This window comes from Pezoporus wallicus, unplaced genomic scaffold (genome assembly GCF_028554395.1).
Source record: "Pezoporus wallicus isolate ANWC-B61680 ecotype Strahan unplaced genomic scaffold, APGP_CSIRO_Pwel_v1 contig_3487, whole genome shotgun sequence".
In the NCBI taxonomy this organism is placed as follows: domain Eukaryota; kingdom Metazoa; phylum Chordata; class Aves; order Psittaciformes; family Psittacidae; genus Pezoporus; species Pezoporus wallicus.
In genome coordinates this window covers 574,131-587,083 of record NW_026636018.1, presented here as the reverse complement: position 1 = coordinate 587,083, position 12,953 = coordinate 574,131, and the positions used below count along the sequence as shown (strand labels likewise).

The 12,953-nt window shown below is 43.9% G+C and overlaps 1 protein-coding gene across 1 annotated transcript in view; it reads left to right on the top strand.

The window, feature by feature from the left end:
- VIPR1 (vasoactive intestinal peptide receptor 1) overlaps positions 1-9,440 on the top strand; it is a 103,492-nt gene extending 94,052 nt beyond the window's left edge. The window contains exons 10-13 of the mRNA XM_057398922.1: positions 1,323-1,414; positions 5,955-6,084; positions 7,406-7,447; positions 8,967-9,440. Coding sequence (XP_057254905.1) covers positions 1,323-1,414; positions 5,955-6,084; positions 7,406-7,447; positions 8,967-9,158 — 456 coding nt within the window. The 3' untranslated portion in view covers positions 9,159-9,440. The remainder of the gene's footprint in view (positions 1-1,322; positions 1,415-5,954; positions 6,085-7,405; positions 7,448-8,966) is intronic.
- The last annotated feature ends 3,513 nt before the right edge of the window (positions 9,441-12,953 follow it).

The following is a 12,953-nucleotide window of genomic DNA, read 5'->3' as shown; positions in this document are numbered from 1 at the left end:
TGTTCTTCCCCATGTTTGCTTTTGACGACTATGAGCAAACTGCTCTGATCTTACCTTCCTTGCTGAAGCTTGTGTGCTATCAAAGCTTATTAGAGTAATTGATCTAGATAATGCTGTCTTGAGCTGATAGATTTTACTTGCCACCAAGTCAATGCAACCCATTTTTATAAGCAAATAAATATGAACAGAAATTATGATAAATGACATGGGATAGATAAAAAATGATGCAATGCATCAGAACCAAGAAATACAATTAATTTTGAATCATTCAAAGCCTTTGAAAAAAAGAGTGTCTAATTGAGACATGTGCTGCTGTCTGCTTTATCCACCTGTTGTTGAGACAAATGTAGGAATTGCTGGAGGAAATTTTACAGTCTGTTTTTGCAGGAAATCGGCTTGGCTGGTTAGCACAATCCCTTCCAGCCATTGGGTCTCTCAAAATCAGAATCATTTGTGCATTTTCTAACCATAAAAAGATAAAGAAGAAGGTTGTCTGCCAAACTAAAGCTAAACTAAGTCCACAGAGGTCTCTTATCACGTTTCTGTTGTATACATTGCATAAATAACAGCATGATTCCATGAACAGGACCTTAAAAGCAAGTAGATCTGTATTCAGTTCATGCCATCTACTACATGCCGTTAAGGAATTGCAATTCCTAGCTCTAACCTTTGCTATTAAATAAGTTTAACATTGCTTGAGTATGTTGGTGGAGCACTCTGAGAGGGAACAGCATCATTTAAAATTCAGGTATTAGCTAGACTCCTGGTCTAACATCCTAGGAGACAATGTTTATGTCAGTGAGGTCTGTTTCTGCTATACAAGGTCTCCAGCTTCTTTCCAGAGTAGACATGCCCGATAGCATTGAGTGAGTGCTGCTTTGTGTTTTGTTTTGGTTTTCTTGGCTCACCACCTCAGTCTTTGACATGCTCAGCATCCGGTCCCATGTCACCGTCTCCTGAGGGCTTTGACATCCGTCGCTCTACTAACTCCCAAGGCTCTTTTCCTACCCTGTCGTCGGCAATCCCCCACACAGCAGGACGTCGTGCATAGCTGTGCTCTATGGGTTTGACATCATCATACTTGGGATGTATCACACAAAGTCCCAAGCAGGCTGATGTCAGGCCCAAGATGGCTGCATCCTGTGTCGGTTTACTTTGTGCTCCCAGATTGGGTTTCTCTGCTCATGGCTTTTTAACAGCAGCTTGCTCCATGGCAAAAATATTGCTGTGAAAGGAAGTCCCCTCTAATGATGGGCTGTTTTCACCCAAGCAAATTAGTAACTTTTATTTCTCTCTCTGTTTCCTTTCTTCCATCCCAACAGGTGAACTTCATTCTCTTCATTTGCATCATCCGTATCCTAGTCCAAAAGCTGCATTCCCCAGATGTTGGACACAATGAGACCAGCCAATACTCGTAAGTCCTAAACTTTTTCAACCATATTGTGTGTCTTTTGGGAAACCCATTTGACTGTCTGCACGGATCAGAATCAAGTATTTGTTATTTGAATAAGCTGATCAGAAATCAGAAAAAGGGGCATTTGCTAAAACAGAAGGGCATGTTTCAAATCAGTTTGGACAGGTGAGAAGGCTTTCTCCTGCGATTAACAATGAAGGAGTGAGAGCAACAGTAATGATAATTTCAGTAATTCCATCCATTTGTCTTCACTGTTGAAAAGTAACACTGTCTCAGAAATTTTGCTTGACATAATGCTTTCGTTCCAGGGATATAAGGTGACCTTAATGGGGCTTTTTATAACTAAGAACATGCAAGTAAGATCAGTGCTGTTTCAGTGGCCAAGACTGGTCTTAGCTGCAGTATTCTGAGACTGCAAGTCGTGTGTTTATCTGCATTGATTTATTCTGGCTTTAATGCAAATGAAAGTTCAGACCAAAATATTTTTGACTCTTGCCGCTGTCCTGGCTCAGCATTCCAACTATCCTGGATATTTATTAAATGTTTCTTAGAAAAAAAAAAAAAGAGAAGATAAAAGTCCAGTGTCTGCATGGTCACTGCTCATAAATCTTTGTCTTTGGAGGGAGCTCTTCACTTAGGCACCCAGACAAAGCTGAGCTTAGTTCATCTTTCTGCAAGATGAAAGACACTATCAATATTTTCTTAAATACTGACCAGCCTCCACACTGAATCTTTTTCTCTTGTTATGGTGAATTATGCATTTCATCTACCTCAAGAGAGTCTCAGATTTATGTAAGGAAATTCCAGTATTTGACCTTAACTTCTCCCTGCAGCAGCCAAAGCCAATTACCTCTTTTTCTGTCATCATAGTACACCAACATTACCACCCTTTATGTATTTCCAATTGGGAATTGTATCTTTGTACCCCCAGGATTGCAACATCTTTGGCCAGGTACATAGATTAAATCAACATATTGAAATATGTTCTAGTACTAAGCAGCAGCCTGGAGCAGTTGGCTCCCGTTCATCTCAGTAGAAGTGCTGCCGACATGCATTGGAAAGGTTATGCCCAGATTACCTCAGAGGTCATGCTGAGCTTTGGGTTCAGGGCTTTTTACTTCACATTTTCCAATGAAGTGGGAGCTGCCAGGAAAGCTCCCTTTGTCTTGTAAACAAACATAGTACAACCTGGCAGTAAGTAACGCAGACTGGCCTGCCAAACAGGAGGGACTCCTGAAGTACAAATAATATTCGTATCTACAGTTCCTCACCTTCCTTTTCCACCTGGAAAAAAAAACCATCCAAGTTCCACTAGGACAGGAGTAAGTTGCTCGCTTATCGGTGTCCAAGCTATACAAGATGCTTTAGAATGTCTGAAATACTTGCCTGGACCTGACACATAGGACCCAGGGCCTACGGGAGACTTGTACCCTCATACAGTGGCAGCTGGCCACCAGCTGGATTCTGTGGGGCATCTAGAAGTCTCTGTTGACTGTATTGACTATAGTGGGATATGGGACACCACACTTTCCTCTGGAAATGAATACTGTGTCCCAACCTGAAGGCTGGATCCCACCAATGGAAGTTCTCAGTATGGTCCTAAGTTGTAGACAGCTATCTATAGAGATGTTTGGTGTCCAGACCCTTTTATAAATGCCATTAGGTGTGCGATCTGCAATTGTAGGTACCCAGATCCTTTTACAGGTCATTCTCTTACTACCTGAAATGGTGCAGCTGACTTCAGAGGTTTTGCTGCAGGACCCAGAGATCTTAGCAAAAAAACATGCCCCTAACGATATGTGTGTGCTCCTCCTGCTAAATCCGAGATAAATATGTTTTAAACTAACAACATCGGGGATCTCTCATTTGCATTTCTCCCTCCTTCTCTTGTTTATTTTATGTGGTTTATTTTATAAAAATATGATGAGTTGACATGTTGATGGTATTGTTCAATTCCAACCAGTTTCACTTTAGCTGCAGGCTGGAAATTCAGGTGCATTGCTGACTCACTCATTAATGCTACAGATGGATAGTGAACTGGGATTTAATGCATTGCAAAACTGTGAAAACAAGTCTCCCAAATCAGTTTTCTGAAAATGACAGGCATGCAAGAATGGGACAGCAATATTTCAGGCAAAGAAGTTGTTTTCTGTGACAGAAATCTTGAGTTAATTAATCTGTTTCTATTCTGTACATGTTCATAGATCAATATTACCATCAAAGTTTTCTGGGTAACTTTTCTGTGATGTGTCCAAGGATGATGACTAAAATATTGGTTCATTCTTATCCACCCCAAGGAGTGTACTCAGAGCAGACTAGTGGAGATGTGTTTTCACTAAATTACCTGTCATCATGTCAGAGAGGGTGGATCTAAGAAGTGTGCACTGTGCTGGAAGTGCAAGTAAGGAGGTTTTTGGCTGCCAGCAGGTAATTGTAACCAGCTTTGGACAATCTCCCAAGCAGTTCTGCCTCATGCACAGCCAGGCTTTAGCTTTCTGGGAGAAATTACACCATGACTGAAGATGGCGATACTCCTCATTGCAGCATTTAGGGGAGGAGTCTTTTAAATATCACAGGGCTAGACCTTGCCTTGAAACCAAACTGAGATATAAAACATCGCTCAATATTTTGGGGAAGCTCAGTGCTGGGAGCAAGAGACTCTTCTGGAGTATTGTGCAAACTAGAGGAGGGGGCTCCTAAGGTTTGGCATTTATGACCTTTTCATTGCCACAGTGTTATCTGCAATGATAAAATGGCATTTTCTAATCCATTGGAGCTTGCAAACAGTGTACCTATGAATATGGTACACTAAGGTAGCATTGCATCAATATCCTCTAGGTTTACTGTTCCTGAAAGATTAGGGAGAAAGGAGAGATCTCTGCAAAGCCAGAGCTGACATTCACTGAACTGTTACCTACTTCGAAAATGAGTTGCCTTCTTGTATGTTGGGAGCTGAGGGAATTAGGGCTGGGTCATACTAGAGAGTATCACAGTGGTCAGAGCTGCTTCTAGGAGTGAGGATCATGGTACCCTGACAGTCACCAGTGACAATCCTCTGGCAGAGCAAGACATCCGAGAGGATTCAGTTTCTGGATCTACTCACTAGGAGCAGGGATGTACCTGCTAGTGAAGAATGCTATGGGAAAGGCCAGTTCCTAGAAAGTTCCTCGGCTACCTACAGGCAGTCATGTTGTCTGGAATTAGATGCACCCAGCTGCCTTTCCCTGAGCAACCACAGCCTCTGACAACAGCCTTAATGTCAAGCTGTCTTTGGTCCAGGCCTAGGGAAAACTGAAAAGGTCTGCCGGGAGATACATTGATGATCATCATCTGCATAAAGCTGGCACATCAGCCTTCCCAGCAGGCTTATGCAGATGGCAAATAAATGAAGATGGTCTGATAGGACTGAGCCTGATGAGACTTTGGAGGTGAAGGGTTTGCAGATGGAAGAACAAGTATTTCAAACATCCCAGCTGTAGCTTCAATTCCTCCAGAAGTCTCTGGGACAGGAGGATGCAGGAGGATGTGGATGACCAAGGGAGCCAAAACCCCCATAAGCATCGTTAGGCCCTCGATTTATTTTATTCCATCAGCTATATTTTAATAATGATTATATTTAATAAATTAGAATCTCTTCTTCCTAATTAGACCTCTGATTACCTAGTCTGCTACCATTAAGAACTAAAACTGTTCAACCCCCTCCTTTGGAGACATTCATTGTGCAATAGCATGTTATTATTCTGAGCTAAACATACCATTTCTGTCCCAGAAGCTGTAATTTTCAGAAATCCCAAGCAAACAAAGACAGTGCTAGCTGGTGATTTAGTTTGTAGAGATGAATAAAGATCTCCAGGGGGAGGGGAAGAAAAGAGAAGGAAGAAAGAAATACCTCCATTGTAGTTACTAGGAATAAAGATGTCACATTTTATGTTGTCACTGTATCTGAAATCACCAGCCATCTTCAGTCTGTGGGCCAAGGAGAAATAATGTAGGGCTACTCACTCTGCCTTAGGTGGAGGCACGTATATATTTATATGAGAACTGTCAATGAGAAGGAAAGCAAGCCCATAGAAATGCTCCCAGTACGATCCTTGGTTAGTTTGAACTGCCATACAGTGACTGTGGCCAGCTGAGGGTCCACCTCCATGTGTCATTGGATCCCAGCCCTGGTTGTCAGAAGGATCCTGGGGAGATTAGGCTGTGAGGAGCTGTCTCAACGCTCTCCATATCATTGTGCCCCAGACACTTCCACCTTCTGGGCAAAGACAGCCTCCTGTCCTGCCTCATTGAGACTGCTGTTAAAAGGCTGAATGTTCCCAGGACTTCAGCATAAGTAGCGCATATCACATCTCCTAAGGGCAAACAAAGGCACTTAACATGCATGATACAGGCTACACCATCAAGATCCAGGTAATCAGTAAATATGTACTGGAGCAAATTAAAGTTTCAGTGTTGCATAGGGCTCAGCTGCAGGATTTCTCATCAGCCCTTTAGCTCCTCTTCCCTCTCTCCCTATGATTCATGTTTGTCTTTCCAACAGGAGGCTGGCCAAGTCCACCTTGCTGCTGATCCCTCTCTTTGGCATTCACTACATCATGTTTGCTTTCTTCCCTGACAATTTCAAAGCAGAAGTCAAGCTGGTGTTTGAGCTCGTGGTTGGGTCATTCCAGGTAAGTCAACCTTTGGGCCACCAGGTCTGCTGGCAGAGAGGAATGTAACAAAATTGACAAGGGAATAAGTAAATGTGTGAGATGGGATTTTCCTGGACATGCCCAATGCTCTTATACTTTTGCTTGGCCAGGATAGAAGATAATTTTATAGTTTGCCTTCTGGAATTCCAGAAGGAGATTTTCTGTCCTCATTTTAAGCACCTGAAAAGAAAATGTACCTCTGTAAGTTAGTCACCTGGGGTATTTTTGTGCTTAAGGGAAAAAATGAGCACCTCTGTTCAGTTTATTTATTATTGACATGGTGTGAGATGAGATAATTCACCTTTGGGAGGTGTGTCTTTCTGGCCGTTTACAGGAGCTTAGCCTGTCTTAGTCTTAGCCAACTGACTTGCATGAAATTTCTCCTCTGTTAATAAGCCAAGTCCAGCCTGTAGATCCTGCTTAAGCAGGATTCCAGTTCACTGGCATAGGAGGCAGGATCCCTGTGAGGATGGGCAATGGTGCTGTCCTCCACATTAATCTCTATAAGCCTTGATGAAGTTTGCTTCTTAGACCCCCCTGCATGCTTCACTTCAGTCAGTTCCAGGGCTGGGCTGTTAACCTGTTGTTGCATGAAAAGAAGCACTTCTTTACGTATTTTGTCCCATTGCATTCATCTGTTAATCAGCTCCAATCACTTTGCTCTCTCACAGCCCGCAGCAGGATGTGTCTGTCACTGTGTACCATACATGTGTCAGTGACATGCTTTTTGCACTAGTGAATGAGTTAACATCCCCAACTACATCATCGTCACTTCACCTCCAGCATCTCTCCTGTGAGACACAAATGGATCTACACTCACTCCTTGTCTTTAGTATTGGCAACCATAAGGTCTAGAGATAAGTTTATTTTTTTTTCAGGGAAATCTGCCATTTTTAAAACTGAAGTGTTACTGCAAGGGAGACGGAAAGGAATTTTAGCACTATATCGTGTCAAAGATCATTCTGACCTTGGTGATGTAGTAGTGAGCATGTTTAGATCTCCTGAATTTCAGCTGACAAGACCAAGCAGGAAAGCTAGGTCTAGTATCCCATCCTTTTGCCTCTAATGCCCCAGTTTGAATGACCAAGTGCCCCTCTCTAAGCTGAGCCGACTGTGGATTGCTTTAAACACCAGTCAGGAGCAATCTTTGAACTGACATCCATACATACATCTGCTGCAAGGTACCTTAACCAATCTAGTGCAATCAAGTGGTTTCTAATGTCCCCCAGCAGCGTGCCCTTTTTCCAAGGCTGCAGTGAGTTTGAGAGGTGCTAAAAGCCTGTTCTCTCCTTTTCCCTAGGGATTTGTGGTGGCTGTTCTGTACTGTTTTCTCAACGGGGAGGTAAGAGCAACAGTGTTGTGTGGTTATGTTTGCAGATAAGACAAATTGAATGATAGTGGAGAAAGAATTAAGAAGTGTCCCATTCCTGATGTTACCATACTGGGAGGAAGCATCCAAGTCAAACCACTGCCTCCAGAAAAAAACAACTCAGCCATTTGCCTGTCAGTTTCCAGCACAACTAATAAACATATCAAGACTTTTGTGTGCACAGTAGGGTTGCTGCTGCTGAGTCTGTCATTTACTCATGAGATAGCATAAGCAGAACTCCCATATGACCATGCATAAACCCTGATTCAAAAGGACCACTTCAGCAGGGAAGGCTAAAAGTCATCTTTTAAGTTGTATTTATGTTCAGTACCTCAATGAATCCTCCACAGAATCAGGCCCACTGCCAACGTGGAGGCTCATTAGTGCAGTGATATTTTTGTACCATGCTCCATCTGTCCATAAGAAATTCAGCAGAGACTGATTAAACTTGTATCTAAGGCTACTAAGTAGGTGTGAGTAGCTAAAAACTTGAAGCTGCTGTCAGCTGGAGCACTTTCAGCTCAATAAACTGATCAAGGGCAAGAAATAAGAAGCTGTGATCTGGGTTTGTGCTCCAGCTTCCTATGGAGAGGAAGGGTGTCCAAAATCACAAAGTGCTCTCTTATAGCTCTGATGCTGCTTTCAGCCACACTGATGCCATGTGCACATTGCACAGTGGCATGCAGGCAGATAGCCCAGCTCCAGCAGAGACCATTGCCAGTAAGCCTGAGCAGAGCAGGGCAGTACCACACAAACTTATGAATGATCCAAAACCAATACAGGCATTGACATGACTTGTTAGGCACAGACAAGTGCCAGGTAAACATGTTTCTACCTCACAGGCATTGATCTTGCCTTTCCCACATTTCCAGTTCTGGGGTTTGCATGCTGGTATTGTACTGTTCCTGTGCTTGCTGATCCCACAGACCCTCATACACAGCTGGTTTATCTGATTCAAACTGTTATCTATAAGTTTGAACTGGAAGGCTGCAAGAGGGGACAGGGATGCTGGTCAGATTTGTTCAGGATTTGAATCTGAACAGTGTCAAACAGATGACGTCTGCAAACTCCCTGAACAGGAACAAGTAGCTTATATCAAAAAAGCACAGTTGAATGGACAGCTTTACAAGCAATCTATAACTAAATCATTTGTATTTGGACAAAAACAGGGCAATGAAAAAAGGAATTGTATTCACAAAGTATAGTGTATGTTGCCATTAAAGTCAAATAATCTGGTACCTTCACTGGATCACATATGAAATTCCTTGTGCTCACCTTTCTGCTGAAGCTCAGATTTATGATTCCAGATGCTGTCTGGAGTGTCACCTCTCTTCTACGTGTCTGAAAGTTCTGGCCAGGTTGAGTTTAGTGACCTTTATAAAATAATTCTTGGCCCCTCCGTAGGTGGGTTGCTCATGGCTGCTCACACAATCATGCCAGAGCAATACAAAATGCTCCCCTCTGCTGACTTCATTGCCTTTCCACCACCTAGGTCCAAGCTGAGCTCAAGCGAAAGTGGCGGAGGTGGCATCTGGAGCGGTTCCTGGGTTCAGACATGAAGTATCACCACCCCTCCCTAGGCAGCAACGGTACCAACTTCAGCACCCAGATCTCCATGCTGACCAAGTGCTCACCAAAGACACGCCGGTGCTCTGGCTTCCAGGCCGAATTCTCTCTGGTGTGATAGGGAGAGCCTCTCCAAGAACTAAGCATCCAAGTGACAAACTGAAAGACAGAAGAATCCCCCAGAAATTGTGATATGATGACAAATCCCTGTGAATTGACATGCTCCGCATGAGCCAACAGAGGACACAAAACTGGAAGAGCCACTGGCATCCAGAACAAGCTCAGACGAGCCAGGAGGGAGAGAAATACTTTTTCTCTCTCTTTTCAGACCTTTCACTCTTAAGTTTCAAGCCCTCAGGGGTTGATAACTACAAGTAGAGGTCCCAGTCACTTGAGGAGAGCCTGGGAGATCCTGAAGTGTCATAAACAATGAAGTATGGGTGATAAGGGAGGGGAGAGACTGAGTCCTTGGTGGCTTTACCAGAACTGGCATCTCTGAAACAGATAAATTGCACTTTTTAGAAAATGAGCCAGTACAGGAGAGAAGGAGGCAAGAAGAGGCGGGGGGGGGGTGGGTGTTGGGAAGCCAAACATATGAATGTGCCAAAAGTTCTATTGATAAGAAGTGGCGATAAGGTACCGGAGAATGAGTCAGGGACATGAGGAGTAGGGACAAGAGGAACATGAGCAGGAAGGGAAGAGGCCAGTGCACAGTGCTTGCCTCTGCATTGTACATATGTGAAGATTAAGATGCAGCACCAGGAAAGACCCTGGGAGAATGCCACAGTGCTGCAGTGTGTGTTTGCCCATCATCCTTCTTAGCAAAAGCTCTCTAAGCACCCGTGGGTGCCCTCTGGAAAAATCAGGTCGCTGAGAAGGAGCAGCATGAATGCCCTTCTTTGCACTACATTCATGACATCGTGTTTTGTTTGGTTGTTTTCAATGAAGAGGTAACTCAATTTGCATGTATAAAATCCAGGTACAGATGCCAAAAGGAGAGCATGGCTGCATTTTTCGTTCTTTTGAAGTTCACCCATAGATCTTGGTGCATTAGCACACCCAGGGATCAGGGGAAAACAATTGGTCTGTAATTCGTTTGCACTTACTTAGCACACACTGCCAGGGAAGGGAGATGTAGAACCCTGTAATCCTTAATTGAATAAGACCTGCCACTCTCCAGATGAAAATATTAGCTTCACAGCAGCAAACAAAATTGCTTTCATCAAAGCAAGTTTGTCTCAGCGCATAACGGGCACTCCGGGAGTCAGGAAGGAGTGAAGGAGCTATTAAATTGATTTCTTCTTTGCCTTTTGAGGGGAGCTTTCTTCCTGTGATGAAGGCATTGTTAGATCTTTAAGATGTGCATGTGTATTTTGCCTCTTTTCTGGAGGCCTATTAATGTCCCTATAGGGGCAATCCCTATTTGAAGAATGCACATAGATCCTGTTAAAACCAAGGGAACAGTAATTTTTTAATTTTTCTTTTCTTGGTGGAGGGGCAAAGGAGAGGTGTCAAGACGATATGCCAGGCTGGTGGCTTACTGGGCACCAGATGCCCCTTGCACTCCCATGTATTGCATTTGAGACAATCCCCACAGTCCCGAACCCAGTCAGAAGATAGATGACACAGATGTGGATGCCCACGTTTGAGTCCCATCCAACTGCATCAAAGAGGCTCGCACCAGTTTTACACTGAGGGTGGGAAATCCCTGCCCAGCTCTTGTGTATGCTTATTAATTGGGTTGTCATCCTTCTGTAACATGTCCTTGTGAAGGAGAATCTGGGTCACCGATGCATATACGTTCCTCTTTCAGGGTTTAGAGGTCTCAACTCATGCTAACAGCACCTGAAATTCTTTTTCTTCATAATGAAGGGTAATTCACTGATGGGAAGCATCTTAACCTTGGTGGGTTTGAGGTTTGTTTTGCTTGCCTTAATCATCTGTGATTCACTGCCAACAAAACACACTGAGCCCAGGAGGAGAGTTTCAGGCTTGGACATCCAGGTCCTTTCTCAGTTCTGATGGGGCAGTTATGCCATACCATAATCCTCCCTAGAGCTGTACCTGTTGCTGTCTGAGTTTGATGCTTCCAAAGTATTTCTCCACATGTGGTACTGAGAATTGAGTAGAGGGCTGAAGTCAGTAAGGGGCATGAGAAACTACAATACAACTGCTGTGAAGGGTAAACACAGCAGTCATAAGTTTTCAGTGAGCTAGATCAGATTCTGCCACACTGTGTCTGTGGCTACCCAGCCCTCAGCCTAAAAGGATTGGTAGATACTCTGAAGATAGTCGTTATGGTCTTGATGATCCTGGAATTAAAAAGCTGGTGAGACCCCAGGCTAGTCAGATGCAAGCCATCTTGGTTATGGCTATGTTACTGAAACTGTATCAGCAGTTAGAATCCAGTATGGATGTACCATAGGATCATCAAAATCCTCTTTTTGCAGATCTCTAATTCCAGAGGAACCAAGAGAATGCTTAAAGTTTCCCCATATTGTTTGCATTGAAGCCCTTATGCCCTGACACCCCAGGAACAAGGTACCCATTGAAATCTCCATGAGGTTCTCAGAGGACCCTCTCTGTGTTTGGTGCTAGTGCTGCTGTGGTGTGTGCTTTTAGACGTCGATTAGGACTCAGACAAAAGATGCTGGAGGTTCTTCTGTGCCTGGTTCAAAGCAAGGATTTGACATAGTGCTACATTTCACTGGGTGAATTGCTAGCTGCAAGGAAGCTTCTGAGTGTTTCTGTACATGTAAAATGCTTCCTCTCAGTGGTTCAGATTTTGGAAGCAGTGACAGTCTATGAAAGACTTGATTGATCAGGCTGCAAAGTCATTTGCACTCTTTATCTATCATGGTAGCTGTTTATGCCCAACAGAATTGGTGAGCTGCACAGGAGCCCTGCCCAATCTTGTTAATGCATCCAGTGAGGTGCCTAAGATGTGAACTTGGATCCCAGGTACCAGACAACCAGAGGAAGAGTCTGAGTACAGACCTGTTGAGCATAAGTGATGCAGCATTGCCAGCAGCCTGCTTTGTGAGATGTGAGTGAAACCCATTTTTTTTAGGCAGCCTTGCTGGGTTAGAAGGTCCATGTCTGTGAGCCCTGAGCAGTGCGACACATTGTGCATTCTGCTCTTCACCTTCTTTTTTCTCTCCCTGTGCTTACAACATTTTCAGGATGAACTTCTGCTTTGTATTTACAGCTTCTCTTCAGTTTCAGCCCTATGCTAACCTGTGCCAGCATCAACCATAGGCCAAAGGCAGAAAGAAGGGGCTTGCCTTTCAGAAACACGACAGGAAAAAATTCCAAAGGTTATTCACCCATGCCACAGGGCCTTCTGCAGCCCATGAGGTTTGACATCAGGCTATTCTGCACTGGAGCCTGAAGATAGGATGTGTTCTAAATTGAGGGGCTCCTTCAAAAAAATGTTGACTACATAAGCATGCCAGGAACAGTGCCCCAAGGCATCCTACGTGCAATTATTTCATCACTGAACATCCAGACACATCATTATGCTGTCAAGGGTGTTTGAGAAATTAATGTGCTGAATATACCTGCTATGACAGGCATGGCAATACTAGTGATGCAGGCAGTGCAGAGCTGCCAGCCCAGCTGTGTTGGCCTCATATTTCAAGAGAACAGAGGAGTCATTGGTTAAATCCGAGCTTTTCACTCAGGGGATATATGAACAATCAAGTGAATGATGGCATTCAGATCAGGGTGTCTTTTAACTGCCATAGTGCTGGAATTTGGCCCAATAACTAATCATAGAATGAATCATAGAGTGGTTTAGGTTGGAAGGGACCTTTTAAGGTCATCCAGTTCCAACCCCCTGCCAAGGGCAGGGACACCTTCCACTAGACCAGGTTGCTCCAAGCCCCATCCAACCTGGCCTTGAACACTGCCA